The following is a 15,203-nucleotide window of genomic DNA, read 5'->3' as shown; positions in this document are numbered from 1 at the left end:
AGTATGTTTTATTTGTTAATTATTTGTTTATTTGTTATTGTAACATACACATTAAAACCACAAAACCAATTTCTGAGTTCGGTCACATGATTTGCACATAGCACATAAATTAATCAAAGTAAATTCATACGTACAGTACACAATACATAGACATCTGTAATAGTACCATGGCAGACCACCTACATGTTTCCATGTTTGGTTTGCTGATGCAGTCACTGAAGTGCATGTCGCTGACATCATGTAAATTTATTACCTGCAGTGCGTTTCACTTGTAACTCATCGGCACAGTCACTAGATCCGCCAATGCATCCATCGCCTTGTATATTCTTCTCAGCAGCCACATCATTTGGTACAGCTGTATGCGATCTATTTTGACAAATTGCGCCTTTACAAGACTAGGAATGTGCATAGGATATAAAAAAATGTAACGTTACTTTCATAGTTGTGATGATTGTTTACATGGCAAAGTCAGGGTCACTCCCCTCAAACTGCCTCCCACTTTAATGGCCAATCATTTAAAACTGTAAAAGCCTATTTGCTTCTTCAGCATGTTTCCTTCTCTCCTCTCTCTCTCAGGCTTTCTTTTTTTTTTTTTACTTTTTTGCATCCTCTGCATAGCCTCTTCAATCATCCCCTCCTTCTCATTTCTGCCTGATCCCTCCTTATCACTGCGCTCCACTAATCACTCCCTCCACCTCCATCACTCCCTGGCTAGTTATCCCTTCACAAGCACCCCCCCATCTGCATCCTTTTAAAAGTTCCATCAGAGGAGGTTAAGACTTGGATCCTTTTCAACGATGCGGTTGATGTGTTTATTCTTCAGAAAAGGTCTTAAAAATCATTAAACTGTTGATTCATGCAATACATTTCATCCATCCGGCCACTCAGAAATTCCAAAAAGTTGAACGAAGGAGGGCTGCGCCACTGTGGGAGTGATCACAGTTGACACTCATTTTCAATAAGTGCATGTGAAATGTTGGTGCCGTATTTTCCGCCCTATAAGGCGCACCTAAAAGTATTAAAAAAAAATTAAAAAGCTGATGGTGTGCCTTATATATGGATCAATATTGAGATTAGGATTCGTAGATGGGGAATGAATGAATGTTTCTTTTGTGTGTTTACAGTTGAACAAGGTTGCTCATATTGACATTGAGTTATGATGCTATTGAGAGTTTAGAGTTATTATTTGAGTTATTATTGTTACTACTTTGAGTATTACTATATTGTGATTGAAAAGGTTTTAAAATGTCATTAATTGAGGGTGCGCCTTATAATCCGGTGCGCCTTATATATGGAAAAAGTTTTGAAATGTGTCATTAATTGAGGGTGCGCCTTATAGTGTGGAAATACGGTAATTAAATGTAAGATTATTAAGAGTAATTAAAAAAAATGCATTTTTTCTTTCTGTTGAATGAACAAATACAGCTCTTAAACTATTGTATAAGTGCCATTACAGTATACCAAGTTATTTATTACAAAGAAGAACCACCAACTAACTGAACATGTCAAGTGTTTAATTGAAAAAAAAAAAAAGTTAGATTCATGTACATGCATACAATTTTCAACATGATGCGTCCAGGACACTCACATTTCACTTTGCATGCAATTCTCTTATCTTCACGTTTCCTTTATGTCGCTCGGTGAAAGAGCACAATAATGTGCATTGAAAAAAAAAAATCAAAGATCAGCATTGTGCTTGCGAAGATCTCTTTCTCCAGTGTGTCTGGTTGCCTCTCAGAGGAAATCCTTGGCCAGAGCTTCTCCAAAGTTGGGCGCGGCCATGAGAATGGCGATGGTGCAGATGATGTTGAAGACGCTGAATCCGACCAGACACAGGCGGTCGATGACGGCGGCGGCAAATTGCCACTGCTCGGCGAGACTGAGCTGCCGGTCCTGCTCGCGTACCCGTTCTACCAAGAACTGCACTTCTGTGAGAAGAGCCTGGAGCTGGTTGTCCACTGCCCTGCTTCCATTCAGGCCACCGTGAGCATTTGAAGGAGCGGCCCTCCCCGAGCACGGCCCGGGTTCTAACCCGCATGGCCCCGGAGACGTGGTTGCCGACTCGGGGTTTAGCAACGACGGGGTTTCCTGCGATTTTCCAGATGAAAGGTGGTGGTGACTGGGCATATCCCCCCCTCCGTCTGATGCTTCTCCATCCTCGCTCATTGGTCCATAAGAGCCTCTCGTTGGACCTGGATTCTGAGCTTCGAGTTCTGCTGGTGACGAAAAGGCCTGGAAAGCCATGTAGGGCAGGTGACCATTGGGTTGAGGGTGCAAATTGGGGCTGGGATCTCTGTGGATGGCGTGCGGAAGAATAATGGATTGGGAAATGCACCCGTTGGATGGTGAGTGGTGGAGCTGAGCCAGGCTGGCTCTCAGGGAGGCCAGGCTCTGGGGAAGGATGGAGGTCAGCTGGGTGGTGGTTGTGGTGGCGGGCGAAGACAGGGACTTGCTATGGCCGTCTGCCTGGCTGTGACGAAGATCTCGCTCGGCTCCCTCACCTGGGCGTTTCATACGGAGAAACCAAGGCACCCACTGCAGAAGAACCAGGTTGACCTGTGAAACAATGACAACAGACTTCTACCAGTCGTCCTCTAAATCATGTACGCGATTGCTGACTGAAATGTTTTCACTGATATGTCCCGGTGAAATTTTTTACACCCCTATACAGCGTAAAGCATTTTTGACAAAAATGACTTAACCAGGCATTGTGGCAGACGGGCACACCTGCCACAGAGTTGCCGGATTCACTTCTGATTAGCGCCTTCCTGTGTGGAGTTTGCATGTTGTCCCCGTGCCTGTGTGTTTTTTCCCCAGGCACTTTATTTACTTCAAGACAGATTCGTTTTTTTTTTTTTGGTCCTACATGGTGCATTCAACATTGTGGGATCCTGATCCCTGCGCTATACTCTAAAAACTTTCTGGGTTAGTTTCAACAAAACAACACAGTTTTTGAGGTTGTCTTGTTCAAAACAACCAATGTATTCATTTATTTGGGAGAAGGGCTCATTTTTATGCAAAACAAATGAGAGAATTCTGTCAAATGGATTCAAACATTAGCTTGCTCCTTTTTGATGCATAATTAGGGTTATTTTTTTAACTCAATAGTTTTAAGATCATACATTGTGTTTGTGAGTGCAAATTGTTGTTCATATGTGGATGGATGGATGGAAAAAAAATACTTAAAACATAGTGCTGTGCCGTCCATGTCTGATTTATTAGCCTTTGGCGCTACATTTATGCAACGAGTCACTAGAATGATACAGCAATATATGCTGTTTCATGTTCCAATTCATTTGCTCCTAATTTGAAAAGATAAATGAACCGTTCCATGGCATCAAAAAGCATTGAATAAGATTTTCTGATAGCTACAAAAACTGTTAACATCTCACGTACACCTGAAATGTATTCACGTACCACATGAAAGATGTAACTCACCCAACGTGGTATTTGTCCGTTGTTGGGGTTGTGGTGATGAAATTGAAGTACAATGACCGTAGCCACTACAGACATCCCAACAATCACCATGGTACTGGCAAAATACTGGCCTGAGACAAACGCAGCAAACACGGATAGTTTATGTGAAAACATATTAAAAGCAATATCAGACTGTGCCAAGACACGAAAACAACTGACCTATGAGCGGTATAGAATCTGAAGTGGCGGGCATGATCTCAGCAACCATCAACATGAAGACTGTGAGAGAAAGTAGAACGGTAATGCCTGGAAGAATGAGATAAAAATAATCATCTTTAATAGAAGTCAGTGTATAGGGGTACCTTCAAGTTGGAGCTGAAACTTTTATCATGTCGGATGAGCTGACAGCACACCTCCCTAGACCTCATTTCAGCAAGTGTCAAAAGATGAACTCTGCGTGTTTTCTGGCATTATACTTGGGCTTTTCGCAGCAGTTACTGTGAAATCGGCTAACGTATTCAAACCGGTCATGTTATGAAAACTTTAGTAGTGTCTAGAGATTAAAACATAGAGAGATTAATCCATTAAGATGTCTTATTAATAGATCAAATTCATCTCTTTAATCTCACCTACATAAATCTGAGTTTTGTTCGTTTAGATACATTACTGTATATTATTGTGGCGGATCAAAAGATTGATATACAACAACAAAAAAGTGGCTTCAGTCATTTATTTTCTTTAACAGATGCAGTTGTAACCATTTACCTTCAGCTTTATTTGAAACTACATAGTCCCAAATGCTGATTGCAACCTTTATTTTGAACCATCAGGAGGAATGATGCTCTTTTCTTTTGTCAATTGCCAAAGAATTAGAAAATAAAATTGAAATAAAACTTAAAGCAGGGTAATCTTGTATTTATTTTGGCAAAAAGCTTTGCTATTTCTCGCAACATTAGCATTTTGTTGCTATTATTAGCTGCGGCTACAGCCGCAGCTGAGTGCTTCGCATTTATGTGTTAGGCTAAACTTGAGCTGCAAGCAAGCTCTTTACCAGAACTGCATATCAATCTACCTTTATCAAAGGAGCTATTGAGATGTTTTTGTTTTTTTTTAAGTGAAAATTACCATTCATTAGACCAATAACCCTCACCTGCTCCTTTATTTATACATCTGCTCACTGCTATTGGACAACAAGCCCATCGGTATGCCACACACAATGACAGCCAATCATTGTCTATTTCAGAGCGTGATTGACCTTTCTTTTCCAACCCCCAATAGCTCAAGCACAAGGAGCCAGATGCATAAAAATCACTTTCGTGGAACATGAATTGAACAGATGGATACACCCTTTTTTAATCCACCTCAGTTGACTGCCATTTTGAAACTTGCTGTCAGCTGAAAACCACGTAACAGTTACTCCGGAATCAGGTAATCACCAACTGTGGCTCAGCTTGCATGTCACAAACAACCAGAAATAAATGGATACGAGCAGATTCCCGACATACAAAAGATCCTTCCCTACGATGAGCTAATTTGCAAGAAATGTCCGTATGCAAAATTAATCCAAAATCAAAGTTCCACCAATGTCTTGTGGGTAAACTCGAAAGCACTAGTCTACTGTACTTAGTATTCTGTGCTTGATTCTTTTAATTCTGCTGACATTCTGACAACACTCCTTCCTTTTATTCTCTCATCTCCCCCCTTGTCTGTTCTTTCTCTGCCTCTCAGTCCCATCGCAATCCTCCCTACAGCTTCTCTGAAGCTTGACAGAAATATTTCCCCGTCATGAAGACGGAGCAAGACTCTTCCCCCCAAAAATCACAAGAGTGTTGAATATGCAGACAGGCGTGCATGTTTCAACTTATAACCCAAGCGTGCGTCTCCTCACCCAAGCTGATCTTCTCCCCAGAATTGGCTGGGAGCAGGAAGACCAGCAGTGTCATGGATGAGAGGAGCACGCAGGGAATGAGGAGGTTGAGAGCGTAGTAGAGGGTCCGCCGACGTAGGGTCACCACGAAAGTCACATCGGGGTAAGGCTCCGCGCAACATTCGTAGAAAACCTCATGGCGACTGCCGGGCACCTCTGAGGGAAGATATAGAGAGCACGACTATTAAAAAAAATATATACTGAATACATACGCCTCAGTTTATGATGGTACTTTTATGGTGTGTAAAAAATTTCACATCTGCGTTTTAATCTTTCTAGCGTCAATAAAAAAAACTCAACTGAGAATATATAATCTTCTGGTAGTTATTCTTAGTTTAATATTATGAACATTAATGATAAAAGGATTGGTAGAGATTCGGCAGAACATTTTAATTGGTGGATCAAAACCATGTGAGTAGGGCTTGGCAACAAATCGAATTTTAAAAAAAAATCAAAGATTTGAAAATGAGCTAAATCATGAAAGCAATGTTGCATCATCTCTGTTTTATCTGTTTTAGCTTATTTGCTAAAAAAAAAAAATTGGTCACCAATGACAATGTTTTGCAAAGGAGTCACTATAACAGTTTAGAAAGGAGTTGCGTCATTTTCCAATGAATTTGCTCTCAGTTTGAAAAGGGAGCTGTACTGTTTCTGTCACAACATTAAAAAGCATTCCATTAGATTTGTTGATACCTGCAGAAGCCCTCATCTCACATACACGTGAAGTGTCTACTTGTACCCCCATTTCATATAATAACATTGACTAAGGAGAAACAGGCAGACACTTCTAGAAACCTCCAAGTGTACTTGAACTGTTTTCTTGCATGGAAGATTTGTCTTTAAAGAGTTACAATTATCCTCTTGACACCTAAGGTGAGTGTTAGACAACCGTGCATTCTGCTTGATATTCAAATTGAGGTTATATTGCTGCACAAGGAACTCAAGCAAAACCAAGGACCTCTTCCTGTGTAGGTTGTTCAATTATGAGTTTCAGTAGAGTAAATAACACATTTAAAAATATAAATTACAGGACGAATGTAAGTTGGAACTTGTTGAAGCAAAAAAAAAAAAAAAAGATGATGAAAATAAAAATCCCATCAGGGTATCAACTTTTGTGGTACAAATGTACTGTATTTATAAAATGTAGTCTTCTGAAAAAGTGGAAGATGGAATACCATCGCTGCAACTATGCTCTTCTAGTTATTCATTTGATTTAAATAAAAAAGCACATTCCAGCATTTGCTAATTTAATTTGTGGTCAGCGCATGTACATTTTTGCTTTTAACAAGCACCCTTTCCAATTGAAATGAGAATATTTCTTTATTCTCCAAAATCATTTTAATTATTTTATAATTGTATTTCCCAACAATGATAAGGAACAGTACAAACCAAGATTGTCGAAGAAAAATGTTTATGGAGACATTATTTTAATATTAAAATAACTGATGTGAAATTGCTATGTCTTTTGATTGTATAAAACAAAAAGGAAGTAATGAGCCAAGACACTTTGCACAGCATGGGGTATATCGCAAGGGTATATCATATACTATATGACATATAGGAATCAGACTGATATCATGAAGCAGAATGAGAAAAAAAATACACTACCCCTCCGGTCCAGCAAGTAGCGCTAATTAAAAAGTTCAATGACAAATAAGCAGGAGTACACGCAGCAGTAGGTACACCGCACATGTCTTCGTTGGTAGCTAGCCGCTAAAGGAAGTGTTGACTTGCGCACGAGACGCGTTCAAATGCACTCGGACATTTCATTTTCTAGTAGAGTTTATTTATTTATTCATTCGTTTATTTATTTATCATTGCCTATTATCTATAAGAGACATTTTGGAAAACAAATGTCACGATTTGTTGTGACCCCCTGCTGAGTTTATTTGTCAAGAGTCCAATAAGGTGGGTAGTGGCACTTGTTTTTTCCATCTTAAAACACTGGTCAGCCTCACCCAAAAGGTCCCACTCTCCATTGGGCATGTAACCCGAAACATCCGCTTCCTTCATCTGGATGTCCAAGAGCCAGCCATCAAATGTCCAGGAGCCAAACTTCAGCTCGCATCGCTGAATATCAAAGGGAAACCAACGCACGTCCACGTTACAGGTGCTGATGAAAATTCCTTCAAAAGAAAAGAGCGTGCATGTTTGAGAAGCATTAAAAAGATAATATTATTGGAAAGGGAGAAAATTGTTAAAATATTTTCATATATTTTTAAATTAAAATAGTAACTCACCTGGTGGCAGATACTCACAGAAGCCGCTTGAGTTTACTAGCACATTGGTCTTAAATGTGCTGTCAAATTTGTTGTGAGCACTGCAAGTAGAATGACAGTGATGAGTGTTTATTTAGTCAATTTTGGGATCAAAATCTGTTTCCGCTGTCCTCTGATGGGGACAAATAGCATCATTCATCCTAAAAGTTTGACTTACTTAGTGCAAATGGAACTTGTTGGGATGAAGAGTGTCTGAAACATTTCATATAGTAATAACAATGGTAAAGGAATATAAATAATTAGGGATGTCCCAAACATATTTTTATCCACTCTGATTTTGAGGATTTGCTGATATCGAGTCCCAATTCAATACCTTACAGGTTAGTACAAATCTGAAAAAATAAAATAAAATAACCAAGCTCATCTAAGGGCCTGAAAAAAAAGATCCTTATTTTTCTTATTTTATTGCAATTACACTTCTCATTGCAAAAACAAAGTCTTTTCCCTGGAGTCACCCCCCTTATTTAGTTTGACAGAATGAATGAAAATGATTTTTGTAGAATTGTTTTATAGCTGCCAAACTGCTTCTTATTGCGGAGTGAGTTAAGTTCAAGTCCAAGCCAAAAATTGGCTTAACAATTTAAATGACTTTGTTTATGTGTACCAAAAAAAAAAAGCATAAAAAGAAAGTGGAGCAAGGAACATTATTACTTGTTGCTCAAAGTGCAACAAATTATAATGAAAAGCAGGATATGGGTGTGTGCGCGTGACATACCTATTATAAAGCAATATGTCGGGTGTCCAAACTTGATCAGCAGTGAAGCGAAGGTTTTTAACTCCGGGGTACTCTGACTGATTCCACTGCAAGTAGTGATCATACCACTGCTGGAGGAACACAAATATACATTTTGTTATTAGTCTAGTGATCACTTCAGCATAACAAGTATAAATTATATAGCAGTCATGTGCTGGTATCTGTACTAAAATATTCAATTCTGCATTTGTGTTGCACCTAATTTTGCCATCTGTGCTGGTACTTGGGCTTGTCTATTTATACACAGCTATAATAACAGATTATGAATTAATAACTCACCATCTGTAGCCAGATATTAGTGGTGAGGATCTGGTTCTTTTCATCCTTGAACAATACAAAAGCAAAGGAACAGATTCATGCACAGACACTTTGCAGATGCTTTTTTTTGGGGTGGGGTGGGGGGGGGGGGGGGTAAAATTTGGCAACCATTGTACAGTCCTCGGTTAGGGATAACTTGAATTAGAGTAGCTAGTGTAAACAAGGCTGTCAGGAGTCAAACTCAATGCAAGATAATATACTGTAAAATTGTAACTTGTTGCCGTCAGGTAACACGTCTTAACAAGGACATGCAATCAAAAGAAACATTTGAAGTAGTAAGTCTGAAGAGGTTGACAGGAGTGTCCCTGCCAGAGAAGTCCCAGAGAGGAAAGACTAAGCAGGTTGTAAATTGACAAAAAATAAATAATGTAATATAGCCTAAATCTCTTTGAATCATATGATTCAAAATATAGCAGTTTTGATTATGTTGTTTTCCCGAACATTTTTTATTGCAATAATAGTTTGTGTTTTTCATTGTTCTACTTGTTTTTTGTCCATGTACACATATATTAAAAAATATTGACTTGATTCAATTAAATCCACAATGGTTTAATATTTACTTTTACATGTATTTTGTTATTGTTTAGTAAAATGTTCATTTTAGATAAATATTAGGGATATTCAATGCTACATTTTTTTCAAACCGATACCAGTACGGGTTTTCAATACTTGAGTAGTCAGTGATATCATTAATACTTGTGATACAAAAATTTCCTGAGACAAATTACAAATTTAATTCGTATGAGAGACCTTGCAAGAAAATGTTCTCATAACGGCAAAAAACTTGTGTACATTTTCTTTTCATTTCGTTTCTGATCCCCGATACTTTTAAATAAAGCAGGTATCAGCACAGCTACAGGGTACCGATATCAGTTATTAACACATGATCATCCCTAAAAAATTTGAAACCTAGACTATAAATGTAAATTACGAAATGTAAACATCACTATAATCATAAGCATTACATTTCTTCATTTCAGTAATAAAGATGACAGCGTGGGTATTTAATATTATGTTTAGAAATTGAAATATTTTAGTTACCACTTTTGGATGGTTTGTGACAGAGCCTCTCCACTCTTCGCTTTTTTGTGTATGTAGTTAAGTGTTTTTATAAAACATAATACCTTTCTGCTGTATATACTTTATTGATACGGCTGTCACTTCATATCCACAAATATGTTTTTTGTTCTGAAAGTTCACATGCATTTTGGTGAACTTTCCACACTTGGCTTTTTGGCCAGAGGCGCAAATTAAATTAGAAATATTGTTAATTAGTAATGTAAACTCTATAATGGTGAGATATTCTGATGTACTAAAAAATGTATTTTTTGTGACAGAACCTCTCCACTCTTCGCTTTTTAGTGCAATTAGTTAATTATTATCGTAAAACAAAATACCTCCATACTGTACATACTTTATTGATACAGATCATATTCACAAACATTTTGCATTTTGGTGTAATTTCCACACTTACCTTTGTAGCAACAGGCACAAATTTATTATCGAAATATAGTTAAGGATTATTGTAAACTCTATAGCTTGAGACACACTCATGTGCTAAAAATATAATTTCCTAACAAAGGCTTTCCACTTTTTGCTTTTTACTGTATGTAGTGTTGTAAAACACATTACCCTCAAACTTTATATGCTTTATTGATACCGATTTCACCTCACTTTTTGTATGGAAAGCTCATGTGCATTTTGGTGAACTTTCCACTTGGCTTTTAGCAACAGGGACAAATTAACCGAGAAATGTCATTATTATCATGACAGATAAGGATTACAATACATTCCCATTTTTAAATGGCAACAAAATAGTTGGCAGCAGTTAGCCACTGGTGAATAAAATTGTTGAACTTGTCTTTTAGCTTGACATTTGAGACAGCGGCTTTTTAAAGGATAGTAATAAATGGGACATCATTTGTGTTGTGCCGGTTTCGTGGCTTTACCTACCACATCCATGACTTGCATTAGCGTGATGGAAAAGTGGACGATGAGGCTGTGGGAGTCATTGGCCACGGGCCTCTCCATAGGGTTATAATCTCTCAGCAGCTCCCTGAGCAAAAAGCGTTGATGGGGACCCTGCGTTGTCTCTTAGCGGGTCGATAGACGGGGGGCAAGTGGAGATGGGAGAATTTGGAATGTATTGATTATGTGGGGAAAAATAGAAGAGGAGAGCCATGAACAAGAGAACGCTGTGTCAGAAGAAAGCAAAAGAGTAATAGAACCTGGCTACTTCTAATCAATTACAAGCTCTGATTGATCACCGGCCGACACGCAAGCTCTTCCTGCTGTTGTAAAGATGCCCGCTTCGTTTCAGGCGTGGAAAGTGAGGCTGTTAAACGCGGAGATAAGCGCGACACACAGCATTCAGTGGAATATGAGCTTTCACTCCGCGGCCCATAACTCCAATGGAGGAGGCTTCAATTCGGTGATTTCTCAAGAGGCCAATTACACTGATGTGGACACAACGATCATTTAAGAGCCACGGCACGCTTTGCATAGCAACAAAGTGGTCTACTGTACGTGGTGGCTGCACCGAGATCTTAAAACAGAAAATGGACCTTCTTACTGTGGTCCGCCAGAGTTGAATAAATACAACTGCTCAAAATAGCTTGATACGATGCAAGATTGAAACAGATACTGAACTTTCTCAATCAATTTCAGCTGTATAAAGTAATTAAGTCATTTACTGCTGTTGATGACTATAGACGTCAACGATCCATTTTAACTAGGCCGGGAGTGAATGAGTTAACGTAATCACTGCCTGCCCACTAAGATGAACTAAGATATCCGTCAATGGTAGTGAATGAGTTAAATGTATAACTATGGCATTGTTTTTTTAGATCTGCAATTAATAACTGTAAAAACACATTTGGCCACTTGTTGTCGACTGAAAAACCACAATTTATTTGCGCAACTAATGGCCAGTCATGATGCAGCATGCAAATGTCACATGACCAAAAGCAGAAAATAGGTGAGTCCTCATTGGTTGTTACCTAACGTCTGGACAACTATGATGTCTTTTTCAGTTGACATTAGGTGGCAAAATGTGCTTTTAAGGGAAATATTTTTATCAAATTAGAGAGAGACAAAATATTTTTTTTATTGCTGGAATGGCTAAATAAGTTTGATATCCTCTAAGAAGTCAAGCTTAACTTCTGAGTGATTCATGTTTTGATTAAGAAGAGGATCTAGATACTTTTATTCATTCTTGGGAAGTGCACAAAAGCCATATTTGATTTTTAAAACACATTATTTATAGATGAGTTATAAAATAAAATTAAAATTTTGGCATATGGTTGTCGCCATTTTTCTATACAGCTTATCCACAATGTCGTCAAGGGTGAGTTGACTTACAGTAACAGTCAAAGGTTTGGAAACATGCTCATTTATTAGACAACCATAATTGTGCTTTCTTGCTTTTATGATTTATATTCTTTAAAGTTGATTTAGATTCCTTAAGTAGGTTCTCTCTGTCACATTTGTTTCCAAACGTTTGACTGGTACTGCACACAAGGCGTTGTCTAAGGAAAACTGCCATATAAACAACCTGGATATAAATCTCCCCCCTTTTATTGCACACATAAAACTTCAAATTATTCTGACTTCAAAAACTACCAAAACAGAATTGCCCTACTTTACTTCTAAAGTAGCTCATTTTAATCATTTAATTTTAGAGGAAAACAGCAAATGCATGCAAGAAATATTACAGAACTGTTGATTGTGTCCGTGCTTGGTGGGCCCGTGTGTGGACTACAGACAACTTCTGTGCTGTTGATAAGTATGTACATATTTGATGCAATCAGTGGCAACCTTTCCCATTTTTTTTTATGCCACAATCCTTTGTTTTTAACCTCCTGACAAATTTGGCGCAACCACTTTTATCTTCACAGAATTAAAGAAAAAAAAAAGAAAAACAGTTTATTGGCAATAAAGGCATTGCTTCTATAATGCAAATCAGCAAATTAAATTCAAATTTTCTCCTTGTTGCAGTTATACACAAGTGGTAATGTTTTTTTTTCTTATTTAGTGAGGGTGACTGCGCAAAATCCGAAAAGTATTTAAACTTTAATTTGTACACCATTACACCTGATATTCCCGCTGTTTTTGGTAGCTGTGGTGCAAAGTGGTTGAATATCAAATTGACACTTTTACAAGGTGTTCCAAACTTTTAAAAAAATATTAATAAATAATTCAATGATGTAATGTACATAGAAACACATAATAGAAGAATGTAAAAATAACATAACGCAACATACAGTAAATATCAAAAGTCTACACACCACTGTTCAAATGCAAGGTTTTGGAGGAATAAAATAAATCCAACATATATAAATTCATAACTGTTTGCACCATTAATGTGATTACTGTTGACGTAAATAGTAAGCAACTGAGATGCGTTTGTACAAGTGTGCACACCCTCTTAGAAATGCAGATGTGGCTGTGCTCAGAATGAACAAGTCATATTCATACTCATATCAAATTTGAATTAGCACACAACTGCATGATTAACCCCATACAAAGTTCTGATGTATTTGGTTGATTTAATGCTTAATTTTATTTCCTCTCTTGAACAGATTTTCTTCCTTAATTCTACAGTGGCACATTAATGACGGAAAATGTTTTGTAAAAATTAGTCTTTGTTTACTTTAAAAAAAAAATCACAAAAATGGCACCTGAGCATGGGTGTATATTTTTGAATCCACTGTATGAAATGTATTGGCATAATTTTCATATAATACGATCATACATCAATGATCATCGAGGTATAAATGAGGTATAATATGTGATACATATCATTTTAATCGAGTCCAAAGGTTCAAGTCATTTTAAGCAACCACTTAATGGTCCGTAATTACTGCCTCTTTATTGCAGCATGATTCCATCAATAGTGTTACTCTGGTGCCCTGCTAAGCAATAATGAGAGGAATACATTTCACGCATGACGCTTGCCATCACAAAACATTTTCTATAGTGCTGCAAACACGCAAGGTCACACGCACAAACGCACACACAAACGAAACCCACACTTGTTAGAGCCCAAGCCTGTCAAAGTCACTCACCTGACAGCTGGGTGGCAAGTGTCAAAAGCCAAAGTGCCGCAGCCTGCAACATGCTGCGTGCATTCCCCTCTCGTATGCTCGGAGAAAAAGTGGTGGGAGATGATGGATAGATCCAGATGTGAGGAGAGGTTGAGTGTGAAATGAACAGCAGCAGAGCGAGGGAGGAAGCAGGAGATGGGGTGATGTGGAGGAGGGGAGAGAGAGCGTTAGAGAGTGATGGAGTGAAACAAATACTCGCGGGAAGAAGGGTGTGCTCTCTGTTACCTGTAGTGTGACTTACATTGCAGCTTTCATTTATCTTGACACTTTTTTAACAGTCTTTAGCATTGTTAGCTAACAATCCTTATCTCTAACAGTTCAATGGGAGGACACACACACACTATGGGGGATATAACAATGTTATATAGAGAAACAAAACCACAATAGGTCACAATGTTGCTGGCACTATACAGTGCAGTACTATCAGAAATAATCTGGCATCACACTTTTTCAGTTCACAGTAGAGTAATTCTGACACCTACTGGATATTACAGCAAATGAACAAATACTAGACACTTAAAAGGGACAGTTAAGCATTCCTGTATTCCGTTCATTTTGACTCAGAAACTTACAATATTTCTTTTACGGTTTAGGATTAGTCGGGTTATTTACTTGTTGCTGTTTACAGACACGTAGAAGTCTTATAGGTAGTGTCACTAAAAGAAAGAAACTCCTCTTATGTACACAGATTACGTATAGTACACAGATGAAAACAACCACCATAGACCGAGAAAAACCTCCATCATATTACTCAATTAAAATGAGGCGACAGATTACATGCAATATTATTAATTCAAGGAGCTCCTTGATAATATTCCATTTATTATGACAGCTTTGAAAAGAAAGCAAAAGTGAATTAACAACCAAACAAAAATATATAGTTGATATGAAAAATATAAACATGTAAAAGGTGTAAATAATACTCATAAAAATAATTTATTAACATTTGAAAATGATTGAAAGTTAATGAATGTATTTTACTCCTTTTTATTTTCTATCAAAAGCGATCCGTGTTAAATGGATAACAATTAAGGGTTTTAATACAGAGCATAGTGAATGTTAAATAATAAAGCTTGTAAAATGTTTCCTATTTTTAAGTCAATGTGATGTTTGTTTTTTCTTTGTGTACTATAGAAATTTAATTTGCATCAAGTAAATGTACTGTGAGTTGGTCCTACGAACCATTTGTATTTGTTTTCGAACGTAGGGTATCAACATTTTGTATTTAGTTCGACGTTACCAATTACCTGTAGAATAGGAAAACTTCAAACGGCGCGTTTTAAAAATTCTAATAAAAGCCATTTCACCTTTACAAATTAATTTAAAGAAATGATACACGTACTTATTACCTTGTTTTCAGCCAAAACAGGCAAGTAAAATTTGTGACGTTATTTTCGTGCGAC

The 15,203-nt window shown here is 37.6% G+C and overlaps 1 protein-coding gene across 4 annotated transcripts; it reads right to left on the bottom strand.

Annotated features, from left to right (window-relative positions):
* Positions 1 to 1,497: 1,497 nt before the first annotated feature.
* LOC148426477 (neuronal acetylcholine receptor subunit alpha-7-like) lies at positions 1,498 to 15,141 on the bottom strand. 4 transcript variants are annotated; one of them, XM_088410198.1, is made up of 10 exons: positions 13,762 to 15,141; positions 10,649 to 10,788; positions 8,657 to 8,701; positions 8,339 to 8,448; positions 7,585 to 7,664; positions 7,303 to 7,470; positions 5,306 to 5,500; positions 3,637 to 3,723; positions 3,439 to 3,548; positions 1,498 to 2,556 (listed from the first exon to the last, which is right to left on the bottom strand). In XM_088410198.1, the coding sequence occupies exons 1-10, from the start codon at positions 13,811 to 13,813 to the stop codon at positions 1,735 to 1,737; spliced, it is 1,809 nt and encodes a 602-aa protein (XP_088266324.1). In that variant the 5' UTR covers positions 13,814 to 15,141; the 3' UTR covers positions 1,498 to 1,734. The 4 variants fall into 4 exon arrangements, with proteins under 4 accessions (XP_088266324.1, XP_088266326.1, XP_088266328.1 ...); XM_088410200.1 differs by having other exon boundaries at positions 8,339 to 8,445; XM_088410202.1 differs by lacking the exon at positions 10,649 to 10,788 and having other exon boundaries at positions 8,339 to 8,445; positions 13,762 to 13,898.
* Between the last annotated feature and the right edge of the window lie 62 nt (positions 15,142 to 15,203).

Source organism: Hippichthys cyanospilos, chromosome 3, assembly GCF_059441005.1.
Source record: "Hippichthys cyanospilos isolate Australia breed blue-spotted pipefish chromosome 3, RoL_Hcya_1.0, whole genome shotgun sequence".
Classification (NCBI taxonomy): Eukaryota; Metazoa; Chordata; class Actinopteri; order Syngnathiformes; family Syngnathidae; genus Hippichthys; species Hippichthys cyanospilos.
The sequence above is the reverse complement of the archived record's forward strand: the minus strand, read 5'-3'. Positions and strand labels throughout refer to the sequence as shown.

What these genes read in the sequence shown, in the direction of transcription:
- LOC148426477 (XM_088410198.1), bottom strand. Translation starts at nt 13,813, where the DNA reads ATGTTGCAGGCTGCGGCACTTTGGCTTTTGACACTTGCCACCCAGCTG. An exon ending in ACTTGCCACCCAGCTGTCAG is followed by an intron (nt 10,789 to 13,761) that starts GTGAGTGACTTT and finishes CGACCCGCTAAG; the next exon opens with AGACAACGCAGGGTCCCCAT. An exon ending in TGGAGAGTGGGACCTTTTGG is followed by an intron (nt 5,501 to 7,302) that starts GTGAGGCTGACC and finishes ATCTTCCCTCAG; the next exon opens with AGGTGCCCGGCAGTCGCCAT.